At 40.5% G+C, this 21,415-nt stretch overlaps 1 protein-coding gene across 2 annotated transcripts in view; it reads left to right on the top strand.

The window, feature by feature from the left end:
- Positions 1 to 21,415, top strand: part of HMCN1 (hemicentin 1) — a 461,110-nt gene that overhangs the window by 391,172 nt on the left and 48,523 nt on the right. For both annotated transcript variants that reach the window (XM_033960229.1, XM_033960228.1), the window contains exons 89-94: positions 2,719 to 2,889; positions 5,864 to 6,034; positions 8,948 to 9,118; positions 12,960 to 13,130; positions 15,634 to 15,804; positions 17,057 to 17,206. In XM_033960229.1, the coding sequence (XP_033816120.1) occupies positions 2,719 to 2,889; positions 5,864 to 6,034; positions 8,948 to 9,118; positions 12,960 to 13,130; positions 15,634 to 15,804; positions 17,057 to 17,206 (1,005 nt within the window). The remainder of the gene's footprint in view (positions 1 to 2,718; positions 2,890 to 5,863; positions 6,035 to 8,947; positions 9,119 to 12,959; positions 13,131 to 15,633; positions 15,805 to 17,056; positions 17,207 to 21,415) is intronic.

The following is a 21,415-nucleotide window of genomic DNA, read 5'->3' as shown; positions in this document are numbered from 1 at the left end:
TGACATGTTTATTCATGTTCCTGCTACACCAGTAGTTTTCAACCCATCCTTGGGATACCCAGAATGAATATGTAGGATAGATTTGCATATAAAAGAGAGAGTGCATGCAGATTAAGCTTTTACATAATCATGGTGGATATTTCAAAAAGCTGACTAAGGGGTCCTTTTACTAAGGCGCACTAGTGCATCTTAACGCGCGCTAAATGCTAAGACGTCCATTATATCCACACACGCTAAGACGCCCTAGCGCGCCTTAGTAAACGGACCCATCAGTGTGTCCCAAGTGCTGAGAACCCTGGCAGCAGTTTTGTTCAAGAAGTAACAAAAAATTGTTTGTGCTTGACAGAAAAAACATTTTTCATTCCAGAAATCTACTTCCCCCGCGTCTTTCTCAGTAACAGACTATGGACTTTTCCTCCAGGAACTTGTCCAAACCTTTCTTAAAACCAGCTACACTATCCGCTCTTACCACATCCTCTGGCAACGCGTTCCAGAGCTTAACTATTCTCTGAGTGGAAAAAAAATTTCCTCCTATTGGCTTTAAAAGTATTTCCGTGCAACTTTATCGAGTGTCCCCCTAGTCTTTGTGATTTTTGACGGAGTGAAAAATCGATCCATATGTACCCGTTCTGCTCCACTCAGGACTTTGTAGGCTTCAATCCTATCTCCCCTCAAATACTGAGTGCTCTGCTCACATAGTTACCTAGGCACACTTAGAACTGCTATTTAAACGGTCCTACTAGTCCAGTTGGCTATGTAGCACCAGAACTGAATATTGCCAGTGTACGGACTCTGCTCTGGTGCTGCCCAGACAGCACTGCAATGGTCAAAACAGATATTCTTCAGCGCTGTTCAGATAAGAGCGGTTGAATATCCCCTCCCAAGCCATTTAACATGAATGAAGGGGCCTAATCTCCGTCCTCATTTGCACAAGCCTCGAATGCTTTAGAATCCTAAGTAGCAACATTCTAGAGTTCAGATTGTGATGTCATAATGTCTCATCCCGCCAATGCCTAAGCTCCGTCCTCATCTGCACAAGCCTCAAACGCCTTAAAATCAGAAGTAGCAACATTCTAGGGCTCAGATTGTGATGTCATAATGCCTCATTCCACCAATGCCTAAGCTCCGTCCTCATCTCCATAAGCCTCAAACCCTTTAAAATCCTAAGTAGCAACATCCTAGAGCTCAGATTGTGATGTCATAATGCCTCATTCCATCAATGCCTAAGCTCCGTCCTCATCTGCACAAGCCTCAAACCCTTGAAAATCCTAAGTGGCAACATTCTAGAACAAAGACTGTGATGTCATAATGCCTCATTCCACCAATGCCTAAGCTCCGTCCTCATCTGCAGAAGCCTCAAACCCTTGAAAATCCTAAGTAGCAACATTTTAGAGCTCAGATTGTGATGTCATAATGCCTCATTCCACCAATGCCTAAGCTCCGTCCTCATCTGCACAAGCCTCAAACCCTTTAGAATCCTAAGTAGCAACATTCTAGAGCTCAGTTTGTGATGTCATAATGCCTCATTCCACCAATGCCTAAGCTCCGTCCTCATCTGCACAAGCCTCAAACGCCTTAAAATCAGAAGTAGCAACATTCTAGGGCTCAGATTGTGATGTCATAATGCCTCATTCCACCAATGCCTAAGCTCCGTCCTCATCTCCATAAGCCTCAAACCCTTTAAAATCCTAAGTAGCAACATTCTAGAGCTCAGATTGTGATGTCATAATGCCTCATTCCATCAATGCCTAAGCTCCGTCCTCATCTGCACAAGCCTCAAACCCTTGAAAATCCTAAGTGGCAACATTCTAGAACAAAGACTGTGATGTCATAATGCCTCATTCCACCAATGCCTAAGCTCCGTCCTCATCTGCAGAAGCCTCAAACCCTTGAAAATCCTAAGTAGCAACATTTTAGAGCTCAGATTGTGATGTCATAATGCCTCATTCCACCAATGCCTAAGCTCCGTCCTCATCTGCACAAGCCTCAAACCCTTTAGAATCCTAAGTAGCAACATTCTAGAGCTCAGTTTGTGATGTCATAATGCCTCATTCCACCAATGCCTAAGCTCCATCCTCATCTACACAAGCCTCAAACGCTTTAAAATCATAACTGTTCGAGACTTGGGTGGTTAAGGCAGAGCTTACAGGAAGGGGACAGGGACAGTGACAAAACTCGCCAGGATGGGGAAAAATTTGTCCCCATGGCATTCTCTACTTCAGGGTTGCTAGGGCCCTCAGTAGCATCTAGTGGTCAGTCCCAGAGAGAAGGCAGGAAATGACACCCCTTACACTAGAGATTTTGGAGTTACACTTTTTTATCTAGTATATGTATGATCTGATTCAAAAATGACTTTTTTCATAAATGTTTATTGAGCAAAGCCCATAGAACTGAGCAGTACTGTAGCATATATTCATTGTATGGTTGCATACATATGTTCATATGCAGAGTGGCCAATGCCTTTGACAGATTAGGAGCTAGCAGAACAGGGTGGTGGGGCCTGAAACAGAGCAGGAGAGGGCCATGTGTCTGGGGTTTTGCGGCCCAAAATCTGGTAACGCTTTACATGGGTCAGAATAACAAAGAGACTTGTCATTTCTAGGAAGTACAACAAAGTCAAGTAAAATGCCATTAATCAGAAACAAAGAGAACTAAACAAATATTTTAAAATAATTTAAAAGGTGTTAATTATCAGAAAATATTTTTGTCTCCATATAGCGGATGGTAACTGGTCAGAGTGGAGTCCTTGGGAAGAATGTTCCAGAGCCTGTGGTCAGGGTAACAGAACAAGAACCAGAACATGTAACAACCCACCAGCACAAAATGGTGGAAAGGCATGTGAAGGACCTGCTGTGGAAGCTGTTATGTGCAGTGTTAAGCCATGCCCAGGTAACAGTGGAATTGGACACCTGAATCTTCTGTCCCCACCCCTGTTACAAAACACATCAAACCTACTGGCCTAAGGGATGGTAGGATTCCCTTACAAAACACATCAAACCTACTGGCCTAAGGGATGGTAGGATTCCGTTACAAAACACATCAAACCTTCTGGCCTAAGGGATGGTAGGATTCTGTTACAAAACACATCAAACCTACTGGCCTAAGGGATGGTAGGATTCCGTTACAAAACACATCAAACCTACTGGCCTAAGGGATGGTAGGATTCCCTTACAAAACACATCAAACCTACTGGCCTAAGGGATGGTAGGATTCCGTTACAAAACACATCAAACCTACTGGCCTAAGGGATGGTAGGATTCCCTTACAAAACACATCAAACCTACTGGCCTAAGGGATGGTAGGATTCCGTTACAAAACACATCAAACCTACTGGCCTAAGGGATGGTAGGATTCCGTTACAAAACACATCAAACCTACTGGCCTAAGGGATGGTAGGATTCCGTTACAAAACACATCAAACCTACTGGCCTAAGGGATGGTAGGATTCCGTTACAAAACACATCAAACCTACTGGCCTAAGGGATGGTAGGATTCCGTTACAAAACACATCAAACCTACTGGCCTAAGGGATGGTAGGATTCCGTTACAAAACACATCAAACCTACTGGCCTAAGGGATGGTAGGATTCTGTTACAAAACACATCAAACCTACTGGCCTAAGGGAATGCACATCAGTAGTTAGAACAGAAGTTAATTCATGAACCTGTTTTTAGATGCCTAAGTCATGACATATAAGTTCCGTCTAAGCAGTCTCGTCAAATTTTCGACTATCCCTGCAGTCATGACTAAGTTTAGGTTGGCCCATGTCCCGAACACATCCTGCCCTAACCACTCCTCCAAAAATGCCTCTTTCTGCTCTGGGTACACAATGGCATTCAGAGGCCTAAAAAGTCTCTGGATACGTCTAGAAACCCATTTTGATTATCAGCACTGTCTTAGATCGGTTTTTAGATGTATTTAAGTTTCAGTTATGAGCCCCATAGTCTATAAATGGCACTTTAAATTAGGCACCAGTAAGCGCCCTGCCTGCGCGTAACTTAATTGGTAAAAGCCTTTAAAAAAAAAAAATATATATATATTTATTTATTTATTTATAATTTTCACAAATACATATCAAGCATTAAACACTTGTACATAAAGGTAGATTGAGCCGGTATTATGAAATAATATTGAACAATGGTTTAACAAAGAAAAAATATGCTTAATCTATCTCAAGTCTTCAATTTGGAGATCCAAGATTAAATTCAGAGCGATAACAAAACAAAGGTTAATAAACCTGTCAAGAATTACAGTCTAACTGTTGACTTGGAATCTTACTCATTCAGATAAGGTGTTATATTATTTCACTTCTCTCCCAAGACGTTTAAGAGATATAAAACCGGATAACTGTGAGGGACTGATATCTAATCACATACTTGCAGGGAAACCTTAAGTGGAAAACAGCTCCTATCTCTGTTACTGCTGGTCTCAAAATCAAAAACTGCCTTCTCCTTTTTTGTGTCTCCCTTGAGATGTCGGGAAACATCTGGATTTTTTGTCCCAAGAATTCCTTAGATCTATTGTTAAAGAACATCCTTAACCCTTTCAGGACCAAGGGACCTATTTGTCCCATAACTTTAAAATCCTATCAATTTTGATTGGGATAGTCTACAGTTCTAAATTTGATATGTACGGATTCCATAGGATGCTGCCTTTATGTAAACAAACTGGTTCCGACATTCATTCATTAGCGTCGTTGCTAGATTGACGAGAAGATTCACTTGCCACACTGTCCATAAGCCAGAAGTGTGATTTTTTTAAATAAAAATAATGATATTTCACAAAAAAAAATCAATTTTTTGGCATCTGCAAGCCCTTTTTACCATAAAAATGTCGTCAAAACCACAAAAATTGGCCTACGATCCTTATGGTCCTGAAAGGGTTAAAATCCATTCTTTATCCGGTAAAAGCGCTACCGTCAACAAAAGTGTAGCTGGAGAAGCGAGAGAAGCATCAGATGTCTCCAATTGGAAACATCTAGTGGGGTCTCTTGTTGAATTTCATTTCCAAATTGTTGCTGGTCTATTTTCTGTGGCAAATAATAAACTCGAACAAAGGGAGGTATAGATTGCTCCAGTACATTTAGAATTTCTTTAAAGTACCTCTTTAACATTTCTATTGGAGTAACAATAGGTATCTTTGGAAAATTTAATATGCAAAAATTATTAACTCTACTTTGATTTTCCAAAACTTCCAATTTTTTCCTTAGAAGAGTATTATCAGTTACCAGTGCTTCCTGAATTTTTTTTACTGAAGTCACCTCCGTAGAAACTTTTAATAAATCAGTTTTAGTTGTTGAAGTATCTTGTTTTAAAGTGGAAAGTTCTTTTGCCTGGTAAAAGCCATTTAAAAGGGTTTTATATGTCATTAAAAAAAATGTAGGCTTAGTAAATTGTAGAGTCTTAAAAATATGAAGGTTTTTGATCTATGAAAGATACCCTTACCACTGAATAACCAGAGGAGAATAGCAATATGATCCTTGGAGTGGTATTCTGAGATCTTTTCCTTCATTTAGGTGTCTAAATTATTAGGTTAACCGAGTGGGGATCTTTGCTTTGGCTGGTTAATCCAATTTTTCACTTTATATTGACGTTATTTACTAATGAACTACGAAATTAAAATTCATGAACCAGTCTGCTGATTATGGATGGATCCCAAATTCATTCTATTGATTTATTCAGAAGCTCTTAAGAAAATGTGATTTTCGAGTCTGGGATTCATGCAGGAGGCATACTTGCTACCATATTGTAAAGTTTATATGTATGCAAAAAATGTCTCTCACACTGGCATATCTAAATGTTTATCCTTTGAAGAAATGCTTCTCAATTTCATAGTGCAAATGTCTGCTCCCTTCTTTTAACAGTTCATGGCACATGGGGCCCTTGGGCTTCTTGGGGGTCTTGTAGTGAGACTTGCGGGAAAGGTACTCAGGCCAGAGTAAGGCTGTGCAATAATCCTCCACCATCATTTGGCGGATCATATTGTGATGGTCCTGATACCCAAATACAAGTTTGCAATGAGAAGAACTGTCCAGGTAAGAATAATCAATCTGAAATTAGACTCAAAATTCAGTGCCTACACATCGTTGTTTCAGCTGCATCATCAGTGGTTCCCAACCCTGTCCTGGAGGACCACCAGGCCAGTCAGGTTTTTGGGATGGCCCTAATGAATATGCATGGGGCAGATTTGCATGCCCGTTACCTCCATTATATGCAAATCTCTCTCATGCATATTCATTAGGGCTATCCCAAAAATCCAACTGGCCTGGTGGTCCTCCAGGATAGGGTTGGGAACCACTGATCTAGAAGAAACACATTAGCCAAGGCTTGTTTTTTTTTTCCACAGTAACTAAAATTCCTTAAACTATTGCAAGTTCTCTCAACCCCTTTATGATAAATATAATTAGCATATGCTAGAAGATGACTGCTGATCTGCAGTAAATATGGCTTATGGATCATCACCCTTGCCCTCATGTCATGTGAAATGTAGAATATTTTTAGAATAATTCCTAAAATATAAATCCATGGTAACTTACTAAATGGCAGCAGAAAAAGATCAATTTGGCCCTTCTAGTCTACCCAGTTGAGATTTTAATATGGATAGAGAAGTATATCAATTTCCATATTCATCCTAACACAAGTTCCCCATATCTATGCTTTTTGCCTGAATTTTTATTACCCTTTCTATTCCTTCCTCCATATCAATACCAAGCAAGTCTAGACTGTGTGTATGTATTGGACTTCACATCCTCTTACGTGGGCTATTTCAGCCTTTGCTGTCTTTACATAAGCCATTTCACTACCAAATCTAGCAGCTGTTCTAGCGGTTGCCACTGCAGTAACTGCCCCAAAGCCCATAGAGCTTTAAAGAGCTTTGAGGCTTTTACCACACAGTTTTATAAAAGTGTGTGTGTGGAGGGGGAGGGTAGTGAAGTCATTGCCCAAAATATCTAGCCTCCCTCCCTAAGTTCATTGAAGTTTGGGCTATGACCATGGTCATTCCGTGTAGTTTACACCATAAGAGCATAAGAATTGCCTTCTGAGTCAGATCAGTGGTCCATCGTGCTCACACGGCAGCCCCTAGGTCAAGGACCTGAGCCCTAACTGAGTCTAGCCTTACCTGCATACGTTCTGGTCTAGCAGGAACTTGTCTAAAGTTGTCTAAAGTTGACAAAGTTGTCTTGAATCCCTGGAGGGTGTTTTCCCCTACGACAGCCTCCGGAAGAGCGTTTCCATTTTCCACCACTCTCTGGGTGAAAAAGAACTTCTTTACGTTTGTACGGAATCTGTCCCCTTTTAACTTTAGAGAGTGCCCTCTCGTTCTCTCCACCTTGGAGAGGGTGAACAACCTGTCTTTATCTGCTAAGTCTATTCCCTTCATTATCTTGAACATTTCAATCAAGTCCTCTCTTAGTCTCCTCTTTTCAAGAGAGAAGAGGCCCAGTTTCTTTAATCTCTTGCTGTACGACAACTCCTCCAGCCCCTTAACCAATGTAGTCACTCTTCTCTGGACCCTTTTGAGTAGTACTGTGTCCTTCTTCAAGTACGGCGACCAGTGCTGGATGCAGTATTCCAGGTGGGGTCACACCATGGCCCAGTACAGCAGCATGATAACCTTCTCCGATCTGCTCATAATCCCCTTCCTAATCATTCCAAGCCTTTTGTTCGCCCCTTTTCGTCGCTGCTATACATTGCGCAGACAGCTTCATTGATTTGTCGACCAGTACTCCCAAGTCCCTTTCCTGAGGGGTCTCTCCGAATACTGCACTAGACATCCTGTATTCGTGTACAAGACTTTTGTTACCAACATGCATCACCTTACACTTATCCACGTTAAACTTCATTTGTCATGTCACGGCCCATTTCTCAAGCATGTTTATGTCCTGTTGCAGGTCTTCACAATCCTCCTGCGTCTTCACTACTCTGAATAACTTCGGGGCGTCTGCAAATTTAATCACCTCGCTCGTCATTCCAATTTCCAGGTCGTTTATAAATATGTTGAAGAGCACGGTTCCAAGCACCGAACCCTGCGGCACTCCTCTGGTGTCGCTTATCCAGTACGAGTATTGTCCATTTACCCCCACTCTCTGTTTTCTGTCCGCCAACCAGTTTTTGATCCACTTGAGTATTTCACCCTCAATCCCATGGCTCGCAATTTTTTGAAGTAGTTGTTCATGCGGGACCTTGTCAAACGCCTTCTGAAAATCCAGTATCTTCTTGTAAGCTCAGTACAGCTGTCGCATTGTAGTTGGGGCCATAAGGGCAAATCTGTGCAAGTTACCCCACTGTGTTCGATTGATTGCCACTGCTGTTTGGGTCATAACTATTGCTCTATGCAAGATACCAGTATTGAGTTATAAATCTTCAAACTACATTTTATATTCATTTTAATAAAGATTGCACAAATAAAAATCCTTAACCTGTTAGAAAAAAAAAAAAAGAAAGATCTAAAAGAGAACCAAGAAAGGATTGGCTCAGTGGCAATAGAGAAAATCCAGGTTTAATTCTCAAAGACAGATTTGGTTTCCCAGAAAGGCAAAGGATGAGGATGCTACAGGAGACATCATTCCCAGCAGCATGTACTGGTCAGACTGATTCCGGCAGAGTTGCAAGTCCAAAAACAAAGGAACAGGACAGTTCTAGACAAAAAAAAAAAAAAGAAAGATCCAAGGATACATTTGGGTAGAGTGGATAGACTAACAAAGAGCCAATATTTTGCAATTAAGGGATCTTTGTAGACCAGAAATCTGCATCTTTAAATAGTAAATAATTTAACAAGGAAAACTATGTGTCCATATACTTTTAGTGGCATTTTGATTCATCATACTTAACATTTCCCTCTTTCTGCTAAAGTACTTCTTTTTTAATTGGATGTAATTCTTTTCTACTGTCAATATCTTTGAGAGATTAAAACAACGTATAGAGTTGTGTCTTTTTATGTTAACAAGTGGATGGAAGATGGGCTGCCTGGAGCAGCTGGTCTGCCTGCAGCATATCCTGTGGAGGAGGTGCCAGGCAGAGAACCAGAGAATGCTCTGATCCTGCACCAAACTTTGGCGGCCACCAGTGTGAAGGAAATGATTTGCAGACTGACTTTTGCAACCGAGATTTGTGTCCAGGTGAGAAATATGCCCTTCTTGCACTCTAAATGCCCCGGAACGGTGTTATTACTGTTTTACACAAGCAATGAGACACACATCATGAGAAACAAAACCAAATAACATACATTCTGCTGTAGTTCTCTACTATAGTTAATCCTTGTGGGCCTGATTCTGTAAATGGTGCCTAGATCAGCTGTGCCTAGATGATTTCCACGCTGGACTTTTAATTAGCTTAATTGGCATGATAATTAAAAACACCATTAAAAGCCAATTAATAACAATTTTATCGGTGTGGAAATCAGCGCAGCCAGGTAAACTCGATTTAGGCACCAGTAGACGTGATTGTACAAATGCCACCTAAATTTGATTGACATGCAGTGGGCACCATTTCCCTAGGCACCATTCACAGAATCAGGGCCATGTGTGTACAGGAAGCTCGGGATATATGAATTTGAGTAAATACATAATGTAGCTTTTAGGTGGCTTTGGATTAATCCTGGAAGCTCCTTGGAAATGAATCCTTGCTATGATGCTAACGTGGGTTTGGATGGATTTACATGTTTACGGGATTTGGTATGTGTAATATTATGTAGGTTTTATAATAATAATTATAATAATAATTTTATTTCTTGTATACCGCTATACCGTGAGGTTCAAAGCGGTTTACAGTAGATACAGAAGAGATGCAATTAAGTAAGATTAATAAAATGAAGAAAAAGTACTTAGAGTTCCCTGACTGTCCCAAAGGCTCACAATCTTGCTAAAGTACTTGAGAAAAATAAATTAATTAGGCTAGAAACATAGAATAGAAGAAGGCAGGAAAACAGTACATAGGAAATTAATTTAGAATACATTATATACGAGTTTTTTTCGGATACGATATATGGGAAGGATTTAACATAATTGTAAATAACATTACTGTAAATCACCCTGGTACCAGTGTAAGCATAGGATAAATATCCAAGTAAGAAATACATATCGCTCTGTATCGGACTGCCTATGGCATCCCTGCTAGCATGAGATAAAGAAAACCAAAAATAAGTTCTTATGTCATTGGGCTAGTCTAGTTATAGATTTTCAACATCTCATTCCCTTTAATGACTTGATGCTGGCCTTACTTTTCATGTATTCAGTTGGACTAATAGCACGCTTATCATCTAATTCACAATCCTCTGGAACTTAAAGCAGTTTGAACTTAAGAACATAAGACGCACCATGCTTGATCAGACCAAAGGTCCATCTGGTTCAGTATCATGTGCTCAATCCACAAATTCCTGGCAGGATCCCAAGGAGTTCATTCATTCTGTCTTGCTCATACCCGTGGATGAGAACTGGTATCTCCGAGTTTACATGGGCTTAATCCCTCCTCCCTTATACTCTACAGTACCTACAAATATTCCAACTGGATTCTGATATGGTCAGTTGGAAAAAGATGCCATCCCCCACAAAAATTGGGCACTGATATTTGGGCACCGATCCAAGAGGTATGCCCAACTAAATTGGCTAATTGAGTTGAGTGCTAATTGGCACCAATTTGAATTTGGGCACACATCTTGCTACGTGCTAGTCTATAATATGCGCCCAGATCCCATAGTATACAATTCAAAATGGGCATGGCCATGAATTGGGGCATGCAGCGTTATAGAATAGCAGAGATGTACGCCCAAATTGGTGCCAGGAATTACACTTGACTTCAGCAGGTGTAAGTCCTGGTGTTCAAATTTGGAGACAAAATCGACACTCAGTGCCGTTTACTGAATGGTATTTTGGGATAAAAGTACCTGATACTTTACTTGTATTCAAATCTCTTTTGTACGTGGGTAGAAAAGGGGTCATTGTTGAGGGAGGAAGAGACCCAACAACGTGTATAGAATAATTCAGTCCCGTCTAATGTTGGCCATGCTTGTCAGGTAATGTCTCCGAGATAGGCAGATGTAGTACTTAGGTGCATTATTCAATGAGTGACGTATGAACAGGCTTAAATAATAATAATAATAACAGCTTATATACCGCAATACCGTGAAGTTCTATGCGGTTTACAAAGACTAAGCAAAGGTACAAACATGGGATTTGTGACAATGTATTTTATTTAATTTGAAACAATTTTTATTATTGAATATTACAAACAGGAGAAAAGCATCAAAACAACCCCCCTCCTAATACAACATTCAAAGCACTAGAAAAACAGTTCAATCAAAACCACAATCCCCCCTCCCCACCCCCACTCCCTTCCTCCTCAGAATTCCAAGATCTGCATACCAGATACTACCACTACTATTTATTATTTCTATAGAGCTGAAAGGCATACGCAGTGCTGTAAACTAAACTAAACCTTAGGTTTGTATACCGCGCCATCTCCGCAAGCGTAGAGCTCGGCACGGTTTACAGAATTAGGATAGAAAGGAACTCCAGAAGAAGAGGGGTTATAGAAAGGAACTAAGAGGGGCCAGGGTACCAGAGAGCGGGAGGTGTTAGATTTTTGAAAAGAGCCAAGTTTTCAGGTGTTTGCGGAAGAGTTGGAGGGAGTTTGAATTTCTGAGCGGGGATGTGAGGTTGTTCCAGAGTTCTGTGGTTCTAAAGGGGAGGGATGTTCCTAGTTTTCCTGCTCGGGATATACCTTTTGTAGAGGGGAATGATAGTTTCAGTTTTTGGGAGGATCTGGAGGAGTTAGGGTTTGAGGAGTTCCAAAGGAGTAGAATAACGGGAGGAAGGATGCCGTGTAGGATCTTCAACGCTAAGCAGGCACATTTAAAGAGGATTCTGGAATGTACTGGAAGCCAGTGAAGCTTGGACAGAAGTGGAGAGACGTGGTCGAACTTGCCTTTTGCGAAAATAAGCTTAGCCGTGGCATTCGGAATTAGCTGAAGTCTGTAGAGGTTTTTCTTAGTTAGGCTTATATAGATGGAGTTGCAATAGTCCAGTCTAGAGAGGATGGTGGATTGAACAAGGACGGCGAAGTGAGAATGATGAAAGCAGGATCTCATTTTAACATACAATAGACTGTCAACATGCAATATGTTAAATCTCATTTTAACATACAATAGCTGTACATTTTAACATACAATAGACAGTCTGCTCGGAAGAGCTTATAATCTAATTTAGACAGGACATTTCAGGGTTGGGGAGGTTATAGTGGATATAGGTATCTGAAAGCAGTGAGGGGGGCGTTAAGAGTTGAAAGCAGTTTCGAAAGAGTGGACCTTCAGCTTGGATTTGAACACGGATGGAGCAGGCAACCTGTTCCAGGCATACGGCACTGCAAGAAAGAAGGGATAGAGTCTGGAGTTGACAATGGAAGAGAAGGGTACAGATAAGAGGGGCTTGCCCGATGAGCGGAGATCATGGGGAGGGGGAGGAGCATAGGGGGAGATGAGTGAGGAGAGATATCGGGGGGCTTCAGAGCGAACGCACTTGTAGGTCAGCAAGAGGAGTTTAAACTGTATTTGGAAATGGACGGGGAGCCAATGAAGTGACTTCAGGAGAGGGGTAATGTGAGAATAGCGGCTCTCACGGAATATGAGTCGCGCAGCAGCTTTTTGAACAGATTGAAGAGGCAAGAGACAGGTGCATGTGAGGCTTGAGAGAATATGTTGCAGTAGTCTAAACACAAGGTGTGAGTGTGGACAAGGGTTTTGGTCGTGTGTTCAGAGACAAGAGGATGGATACAACTAACATAGTCAGTGGGCTTGAACTCTTATAGCCCACTGACAATATAACAATTCCTCCTCCCCCGCAGCCCCGCAAGCGTACAAGTGGAAAAGAACGAGAAAAGAAAAAAAAAATTCTGTAACTCCTCAAGTTCACTTTTATTTAATTCAAGCATTGTACTGCCTAAATGCTTTTTTTCTTACTGTTGCAGTTCATGGTAACTGGGGCCCATGGAGCAGCTGGGGAATGTGCAGTCGAACATGTAACGGTGGCCAGATGCGGAGGTATCGTACCTGTGACAATCCCCGTCCTGCCAGCGGTGGAAGAGCGTGTGCTGGTGCAGACACACAGACACAGAGATGTAGTACTGATGTCTGCCCTGGTGAGATCTTAAGAGGGTTTTTTAAAAAAACTATTTCTATCGTATTGACTACTTCAACTGAAGACAGTATAGTGAATGTGAGAGAACAGGATCAGAAAGCCACTGTGTTGTACACCTGCCTCTCTGCTTTTTTTTCCCAAACTTGGATATTCCTCGTCAGAATGTAAAGCAAAGATGACATGGATAGACGTGAAGTGGATTCAGAAGGAAATTAAAAAAATTATCCAAAAGGCAGAAAATATCAGAAAATGATATACTTGCCGGGGAGAAAGGGAGGGCAAGGAGGGAAAGCATAGGGATAGGAGAAGATGTGGAATTAATGGAATCACTATTTTGAACTAGTTTTTGTTTTAAACAGGCTTATCTCAAAGCAAATATATGAAGAGCTAAATCAAATCGAGCAAAACTGGGTGGAGGGTTTCCTGTCCTGTTATATAACCAGTGGAGTTTATTCATTTACAATAGTTATTTATAAGTGTGCTAAATTCCCCCCCCCCCCCCTCTCTCTCTCTCTCTCTCTCTCTCTGAGGTTTTCATGCTTGCTTAGGATTTTGGTTGGAGCAAAGTGATTCTCTGGGACTGGAAATGTTGAGTTATATCTGTTATAAACACGCACTCCTCTCTGTGAAGAAGGGAGGTGTGTTGTTTGTTTTTTTTTTTGTGCAGTGCTGGGAACTTTTCACTTGTAGCATAATAGAAGAGTCTGGAACCTATAATACAGCTCAGCAGGTTACGTTGTGCCAAAAACAGATTGGGGCCATTGCACCATTACGTTGAACAGGGCTTTTCGTTCTTCCACAGATCCTACTTTTCATGGTCATACATAAATCCTTCTTCTGTGACACATGATCCACTCCAAGCGTGGGGTCTGAAGCCTTGATTTAATGCTCTTGGCTTAGTCTCTTGTAGAAGAACTTGGCACAGTCGAATGCTTGCAGTCCTCACAGTTATATATGTTTTCTACTTTCCAACTACCACAATTTATGCTTGAAATCATTTTGGCATCTCTCTCTCTGTTTATCCATATGTATACACATATAAACAGAAATTGAAACACACTAGTTGTAGAATCTCATCTGGATGCTTTGCCAAAATTAATCTCATAGAAACATAGAAGATGACGGCAGAAAAGGGCCATAGCCCATCAAGTCTGCCCACTCTAATGACCCCACCCCCTTGAATTTACCCCCCAAGAAATCCCACATGTGTATCCCATTTCCTTTTAAAATCTGGCACGCTGCTGGCCTGAATCACCTGAAGTGGAAGTTCATTCCAACGATCGACCACCCTTTCGGTGAAGAAGAACTTCCTGGTGTCACCATGAAATTTCCCATCCCTGATTTTCAACGGATACCCTCTTGTGGCTGAGGGACCTTTAAGAAAGAAGATATCATCCTCCACCTCAATACGGCCCGTGATATATTTAAACGTCTCAATCATGTCTCCTCTCTCTCTACGTTCCTTGAGTGAGTATAACTGCAATTTACTCAGCCTTTCCTCATACGGGGAGGTCTTTGAGTCCCGAGACCATCCTGGGGGCCATACGTTGAACCGACTCAACTCTCAGCACATCTTTTTGGTAATGTGGCCTCCAGAATTGTACACAATATTCCAGATGAGGCCTCACCATGGATCTGTACAACGGCATTATAACTTCGGGCTTCCGGCTGATAAAACTTCTACGGATACAACCCATCATTTGTCTTGCCTTTGATGAAGCCTTCTCCACTTGATTGGCAGAGAATCTCCTTGGCTAGACTTCAACAGTCTCTTCAGCTTTATAGCTATATACTGTATATTCTCCTGTTCAGTTGTAATGATGAAGAAATAGGCTTACATAGGATTAAGGTAATAAATGTAAAAAATTTCCTGCTTGAGCAAAAGTTTCTATTCATTGTGTTATTTATTTAGGCCCTGATTCTGCAAAATGCATCTAAAGTTAAGCGCCATTTAGGTGCCTAAGTAGGGCGTCCTTTGTAGAATTGCGCTCAGCAGAGTTCAGCACTGTTTAGGCGTCTAACTTTTTAGGTGTCCTTTAGAGAATCAGGTTATAGGATGTCAAAACGATATCCTTAGTTATAATATTTTATTATTATGTTATTAGAATGGCGATTTTATGCTGTTTTTCATTATAATTGTAATACTAGGCATTGGATCTGTTTAATGCTTTTATTTATTTCTCTTCCATTAGACAGAGTGACTGGGATTCGAACCAGCAACATTAGGATAAAAGGGTATAGTTTAACCAGTGTACTACAGAGTGAGCTAGCAAGCTGCATAGCAATTGTAAAACTGGGTCTTATAGGCATTGTAAGGAAGTCTACTTTTGAGCACAGTCCTATTCTCTGCTCATATGTATGCTAATACACTTGTACACTACTTTATTGAATAGTGCATGAGTCACATAGTTTACCTAAGTGCCAGTTATCATCTTAAGGTGACTTAACCCTTGGGATTCACTGGAACCGTTCCAAAGGCTATGCTCTAATTTGCTTGTTTATAGTGGATGGAAATTGGGGTCCTTGGCAAGCTTGGAATGAGTGCTCTGCTTCCTGTGGAGGTGGAGAACAAACCCGGATACGTCTATGCCATAATCCAGCCCCATCTAATGGAGGTCGGCCTTGTCCAGGTGACTCGTCTCAAATATCCAGATGTAATATTCAGGCATGTCCAGGTGAGCACAAGAGATTTCATCAAAGAATGTTGCTACTTTACTGTTTAAAAAAAAACTACAGTATTTGGATTCTCTGCCTTTTTGAAGAAATTTACCCAAGAGGGTGTACAGCGAGAACAATCTGAATATAGGCAATAGATAATTTCTGCAGAAAAAAATATTCACATAATAGTAGATACGTTGGCATAGCATGCTACAATATTTGTAATGCTAATAACAATATACAGTATAATAAAACATCTTAATAACAGCATAGAGTATAAGCAGAAGGGGAACATATAGGAAGCTAAGAAAGAGTAACATGCAAATATTATGAAACAACATGATACATATTAAAAGAAATCCCTCAGGCAAAATTGTTACATAAGCATTTCTGAAGAGAAATAATTAAAAGATTATTTAGGTCCTCTTTTACTAAGCCATGATAAGAGGTTTCAACCATGGCCTGAGGTGTTAAATGCTCCAACACTCCTCTGACACCTATAGGAATTCTGGGCCATGGTCGAAACCTCTCCCGTGGCTTAGTAAAAGCGGGAATCAATTATGAATTGGTGCAGTTTAGCAAATTTATGGGCCCAGATTTGAAAGAATTTTAAAATTATTCAAACTGAAAAGATACATTTTTGGGACATCGCCTATTTTACTCTTTTTGCGGGGGCAGTACATTTGTGAAATTGAAACCAAATTCCTACTGAATCCAACTGGTCTTGAGTGGATAAAATATGGGCCCCATTTTATCAAAATGAGGTAGAGCTTTTTACCACAGGTAAATGCTCCGACGCTCATAAAACAAGGTATCAAATAACACTACATAAAAACTTGATGTCCCAATTTCTTTATAATGTGTTTTAACAAAGGGTTCCAAATTGGTAATAGAGTCACTACTTTTAAGTAACAGTTTTCTTAAGGAATTGTCTTTAAAAATAGGCTGTTTTTTTCTTGTCATAAATAAACAATTGCAAAAAAATAAAAATAAAAAATAGGAACTAATTGATTCATTGTACCCATGTTTCAAAAATGTCTTTTCCCAGTTTCCTTGACAGCTTGTGTAGTTCCTTAAATGGAATGAGATGACAATGTCCTTTTTAGCAGGTGAAATCGTTATGTTTGCTGTAAAGCACCACTTCCTGTTGTGTAGATTCAGCTCAGTTGATGCTTTTTTGCTATTTTTCTTTAATATTATAGATTTAGCACAAATTTACCAAGGAAAAACATCACATTTTATTTTACTGGGGTTTCTTATTTTCCACAGGTGGACCTCAGCATGCCAGAGGCAGTGTTATTGGAAATATTAACGATGTTGACTTTGGAATTGCCTTTCTCAATGCAACCATCGCAGGTGGTTCTGATTCCAACACTAGGATAATACAAGCAAAATTTACAAACGTGCCCCGGAGTCTTGGTGAGGCTCCTTTCTCCCTTCAGTAAATGTATGTGCAACCATATGGGATTATATTAGTATTTGAGTCAGGTTTAGGAGTCACTCAAGAATTGCACACAACCACAGGTCAGTATGTTATACAATTTTGAAACAGATGCTTCAGAAATATAAGCAGGTAGATATTGTGTGAATTTTTGGAATCTATTGCATTAAGGCAATGTCTTTCAAACTGTGTGCCATGACACAATGGAGTGTGCCACAAGAGATTCCAGAATTTTACTTTCTTTTTTTAAAAATTCCCTTCATAAGTCTACACTAGAATAGATGACATGCAAGAGTCTGTCAGTGTTATGAGCGTCTGCGTGCGTAAGGATACAACTGCCCAGACAAGCATCATTCTTTGACGTTGACGTGATTGGTCCTTGAACACTAATGGCAAGTAATTTTGGTTTCATTTTTTATGCAGTAGTTATCCTAACTTGAGCAACAAAGCAATCAAGGCTTTGTTACCATTTGGATCTTCTTATCTTTGCAAACTTGGATTTTCAGCTTTGACAGAAATTAAATTTTAAAAAAAGAGGACGACTGCAGATGGTGGATGATTAAATGCATGTTTGCTTGTCGACTATCGAGCTGCGTTTTGCACTCAAAAACAAGCTCATCCACCTTTATTACAATTTCCCATATATAGCTTAAAGAACTTTAAATAAATAACTCTCAAATTTAATTTTTTGATCGTTTTTTGCAATTTTATCATTTCAATTATAATGTGCCGCAAGAAACATTTGCTCCATTTAGTGTGCCAGAGATAAAAATGTATGAGAGACATTGCATTAAGAAAATAACACATGCTGTTTGCCTCTTATACAAATTGAATAATGCAGCTTGTGATGAAATTCACAAGCTATATTGTTCATGGAAAATTATTCAAGTTGGCATTATTTTTGCTCAACGTATCATCTTAAAAGGGCAGTGTTAATACAATGGCATGTGGACCTCCTTAGATACAACAGCACCCGTAAACCTTAAAGGCAGCCCCTGGACCTCCAATAAAACCTCCTTATTGGTACCTAGAGCCCTGGTGGTAGTATTACAAAACTACCATTAGGGGTCATTGTCACCCTTATATTACTTGATATCTGATGGGGCAGGAGTGCCCAGGGCTCACCCTTGCTCCATCTGCTAGACACCAGGGAAAACCCCAATATGTCCTGGGGGATCTTGGAAGGGGGAGGGCCTTTAGAGAGAGTGGATGGAGAGTCTTGCTGGAGATCCAGGTGCTACATTCGAGGGAGTGGGAGATTCTTTTCTGGAGAAGAAGAGGATCCATGTGCCGCATTTCACAACATTAGTTCCTCAAAGAGACACCCAGGGAGAATAGTAGAGCAGTTTGGGAGGTTGATTCCAAGTTGCATTTTCATTTATTATGGAAATTACTAATCTACAGTATTGAGTTATTGCAGATTAATGACTGAGACCATAAACTAAGCTGAAGTTTACTGCAGCTTTGTAACAACCTCCACTAAGGAGATCTTTGACAACGCTGTGGTAAGAATTGGTCTAAGCATGCAATTATGCGGGTCTTTGCCACAAGCTCTGACCGCAGCTGTAAAAAGCCCTTATTTCCTATTAATTTCATTTAAGGCTGTGCGCTAAAGTTATCGTTAGCGATTTTAATTACCATGTGACTTAGGCCCAGATTCTCTATAGGGTGCCGATGTTGGCAGCCACCTATAAAGCACCTGCCAATTGCATGTCAATCACACGGCGGTGCCCTTTAGGGTATTGTGCCAGGGTTTTCCGGGCTTACATTTCCGCCACCTATTATTGCTGTGAATCGCACCTATGCAAGCACTTTACAGCGCCTAACACCACTTCTGGCTTTAGCCACGCTTATAGTGGCCACGCCTAAAATGCCATAAAGCGCCTATGCAGATGCGATTCCAGTGTTTTTTATTTAGGTGCTATTTTTGCCTTTTTAATGCTTCTTAATTAACTTATCAAATCATATGAGGCACAAGAAAAATATCCAAAATAGCCAAGTACAGAATTTCATATAGCAATTTTCTAACAGTTATCTCACACCGAAGGTCCTCAGAACGCCACACTAAAGCATTTAGATGGTGTAACTCAGTGTTTTTCAACTTTTTTACACCTATGGACCGGCAGAAATAAAAGAATTATTCTGTGGACTGGCATCGGTCCATGGACCGGCGGTTGAAGAACACGGGGCTAAGTCGTGGGCCAGACCCTGCCCATCTCTACCCATTCTCCACCCCAGACCCTGCCCCATAATAGTGCTAATTGCACCTTGCACGTCCCGTGCCTCATCTGGAAGCCTTTCCTCGGACGTTGCAACGTCAGAGAGAAGGCTTCCGGTTCAGGCGCAGGATGCCCGTAGGAGCCACTTCCCGTGCCTTTGTGCACTGAATCAGTGAGGAAGCGGGAGCTGGCTCGAAGATAACGCCGCATCGATCGCACCGTGGACTGGCGGTTGAAGAACACTGTTTTGGGCCTGATGCACGTGCTGGAATTTCTGTGGACCGGCACTGGTCCATGGACCGGTGGTTGAAGAACACTGGTGTAACTAGTGTGGTAGCACTCCTCACTGGAACCCTTTTGCGTCGGTGTGTATTATTTTTAACTTTTTATATGTCTTTTATAGCTTTTTTTTCATTTTAAAGTGACAGTGCTTAAACCTAAAACATTTTTAAAAAAAAATTATTTATTGATTTTCAATTCGAGTACAAAGTGCAATAGATTTTACATACAATTAATATCATGAACAGCAATACATTTGATCAAAGAATAATACAAAATTTATTCCTCCCCTTCCCTCTTTCCCACCCTACCTGGATGTGTGTGCAAATCAAATAGGAAATAAAGGCATTAAACAACTAATCAGAGTTAAAAAAATGTGTTAATGGACCCCCATGTTGTTTTAAATAGTTTATTATGGCCCAATATTTCTGAACCACACAAGAACAGGGGAAACAAATCCACAAAACTCAAAAAAGCAAAACCAAAGTGGAATTGTCCAATCAGAATGGTGCACAAAAAAGTGTCTTTCAACTCATCTGATAAATTCAATATCTTTATTCATCCAAAGTAACTCAATGATTCGACATGTACATGTTTCGGCCTCCCGGCCTGCATCAGGAGTCTTAGGAGTCTTTGGGTGTAAAATGGGGTATGAGGTCTTATACCAGCCAATCAAAACGTTGCTTCAAATCTATGTAGCACTGCAAAACGCCATGGCTTTGCTCAAGTGAAAACCAAGTGAAAAGGCAAGTGTAAAAGAAAGTTCACTTGCAGCAAAGCCGTGGCGTTTTGCAGTGCTACATAGATGTGAAGCAACGTTTTGATTGGCTGGTATAAGACCTCATACCCCATTTTACACCCAATGACTCCTAAGACTCCTGATGCAGGCCGGGAGGCCGAAACATGTACATGTCGAGTCATTGAGTTACTTTGGATGAATAAAGATATTGAATTTATCAGATGAGTTGAAAGACACATTTTTGTGCACCATTCTGATTGGACAATTCCACTTTGGTTTTGCTTTTCCGATATTTTTGAATTCATTTTTTCATATCTATAACATAGACATAAAGTTTCCCACCAAAAGGAAAAACTTAGCCTGGCCCAGTTTTTCCAATTCTTAGTAATCATTTGCATGGCAATCCCTGTCATAATTATAAGGCGTCTGCTTTTATACCTCTCTAATGGATTTTTAGCGTTCAACAACGTCCCACAAATGATCACATCATAGGACAACGGAATCGATGTTTCCAAAATCCTATTAATTTGTCCCCATATTGATTTCCAAAAATTGAGTATCAAAGGACAATAAAACAACCAATGATCCAGTGTCCCTACTTCAAGATGACAATGCCAGCATCTATTAGATTTTGAACTGTCCAACTTTTGCAAACGAACTGGGGTCCAAAAAATTCTATGTAACAAAAAGAACCAGCCGACGCTGTACATCTCATCCTCCAAGTCCAAATCTGTGGCCATTGAGTAGCAGAAATCTGCTGCTTTAACTCAAAGCTCCAAATGTCTTTTAGGCTTGTTTTAGGTTTTTTTATTCAAAGAATCAGATATTAATTTATACCACTTGGCGGCCTGAGGCCCTAGCAAATCTGTCTGGAAACATAGGCCCGGCAGGCTATAGCTAAAACATTTTAATACTTTAATAATAATTTGAATAGTTTAGTTTAAAGTGAA

The sequence above is a fragment of the Geotrypetes seraphini genome, chromosome 10 (assembly GCF_902459505.1).
Source record: "Geotrypetes seraphini chromosome 10, aGeoSer1.1, whole genome shotgun sequence".
In the NCBI taxonomy this organism is placed as follows: domain Eukaryota; kingdom Metazoa; phylum Chordata; class Amphibia; order Gymnophiona; family Dermophiidae; genus Geotrypetes; species Geotrypetes seraphini.
This window is presented reverse-complemented; position numbering and strand designations above follow the sequence as displayed.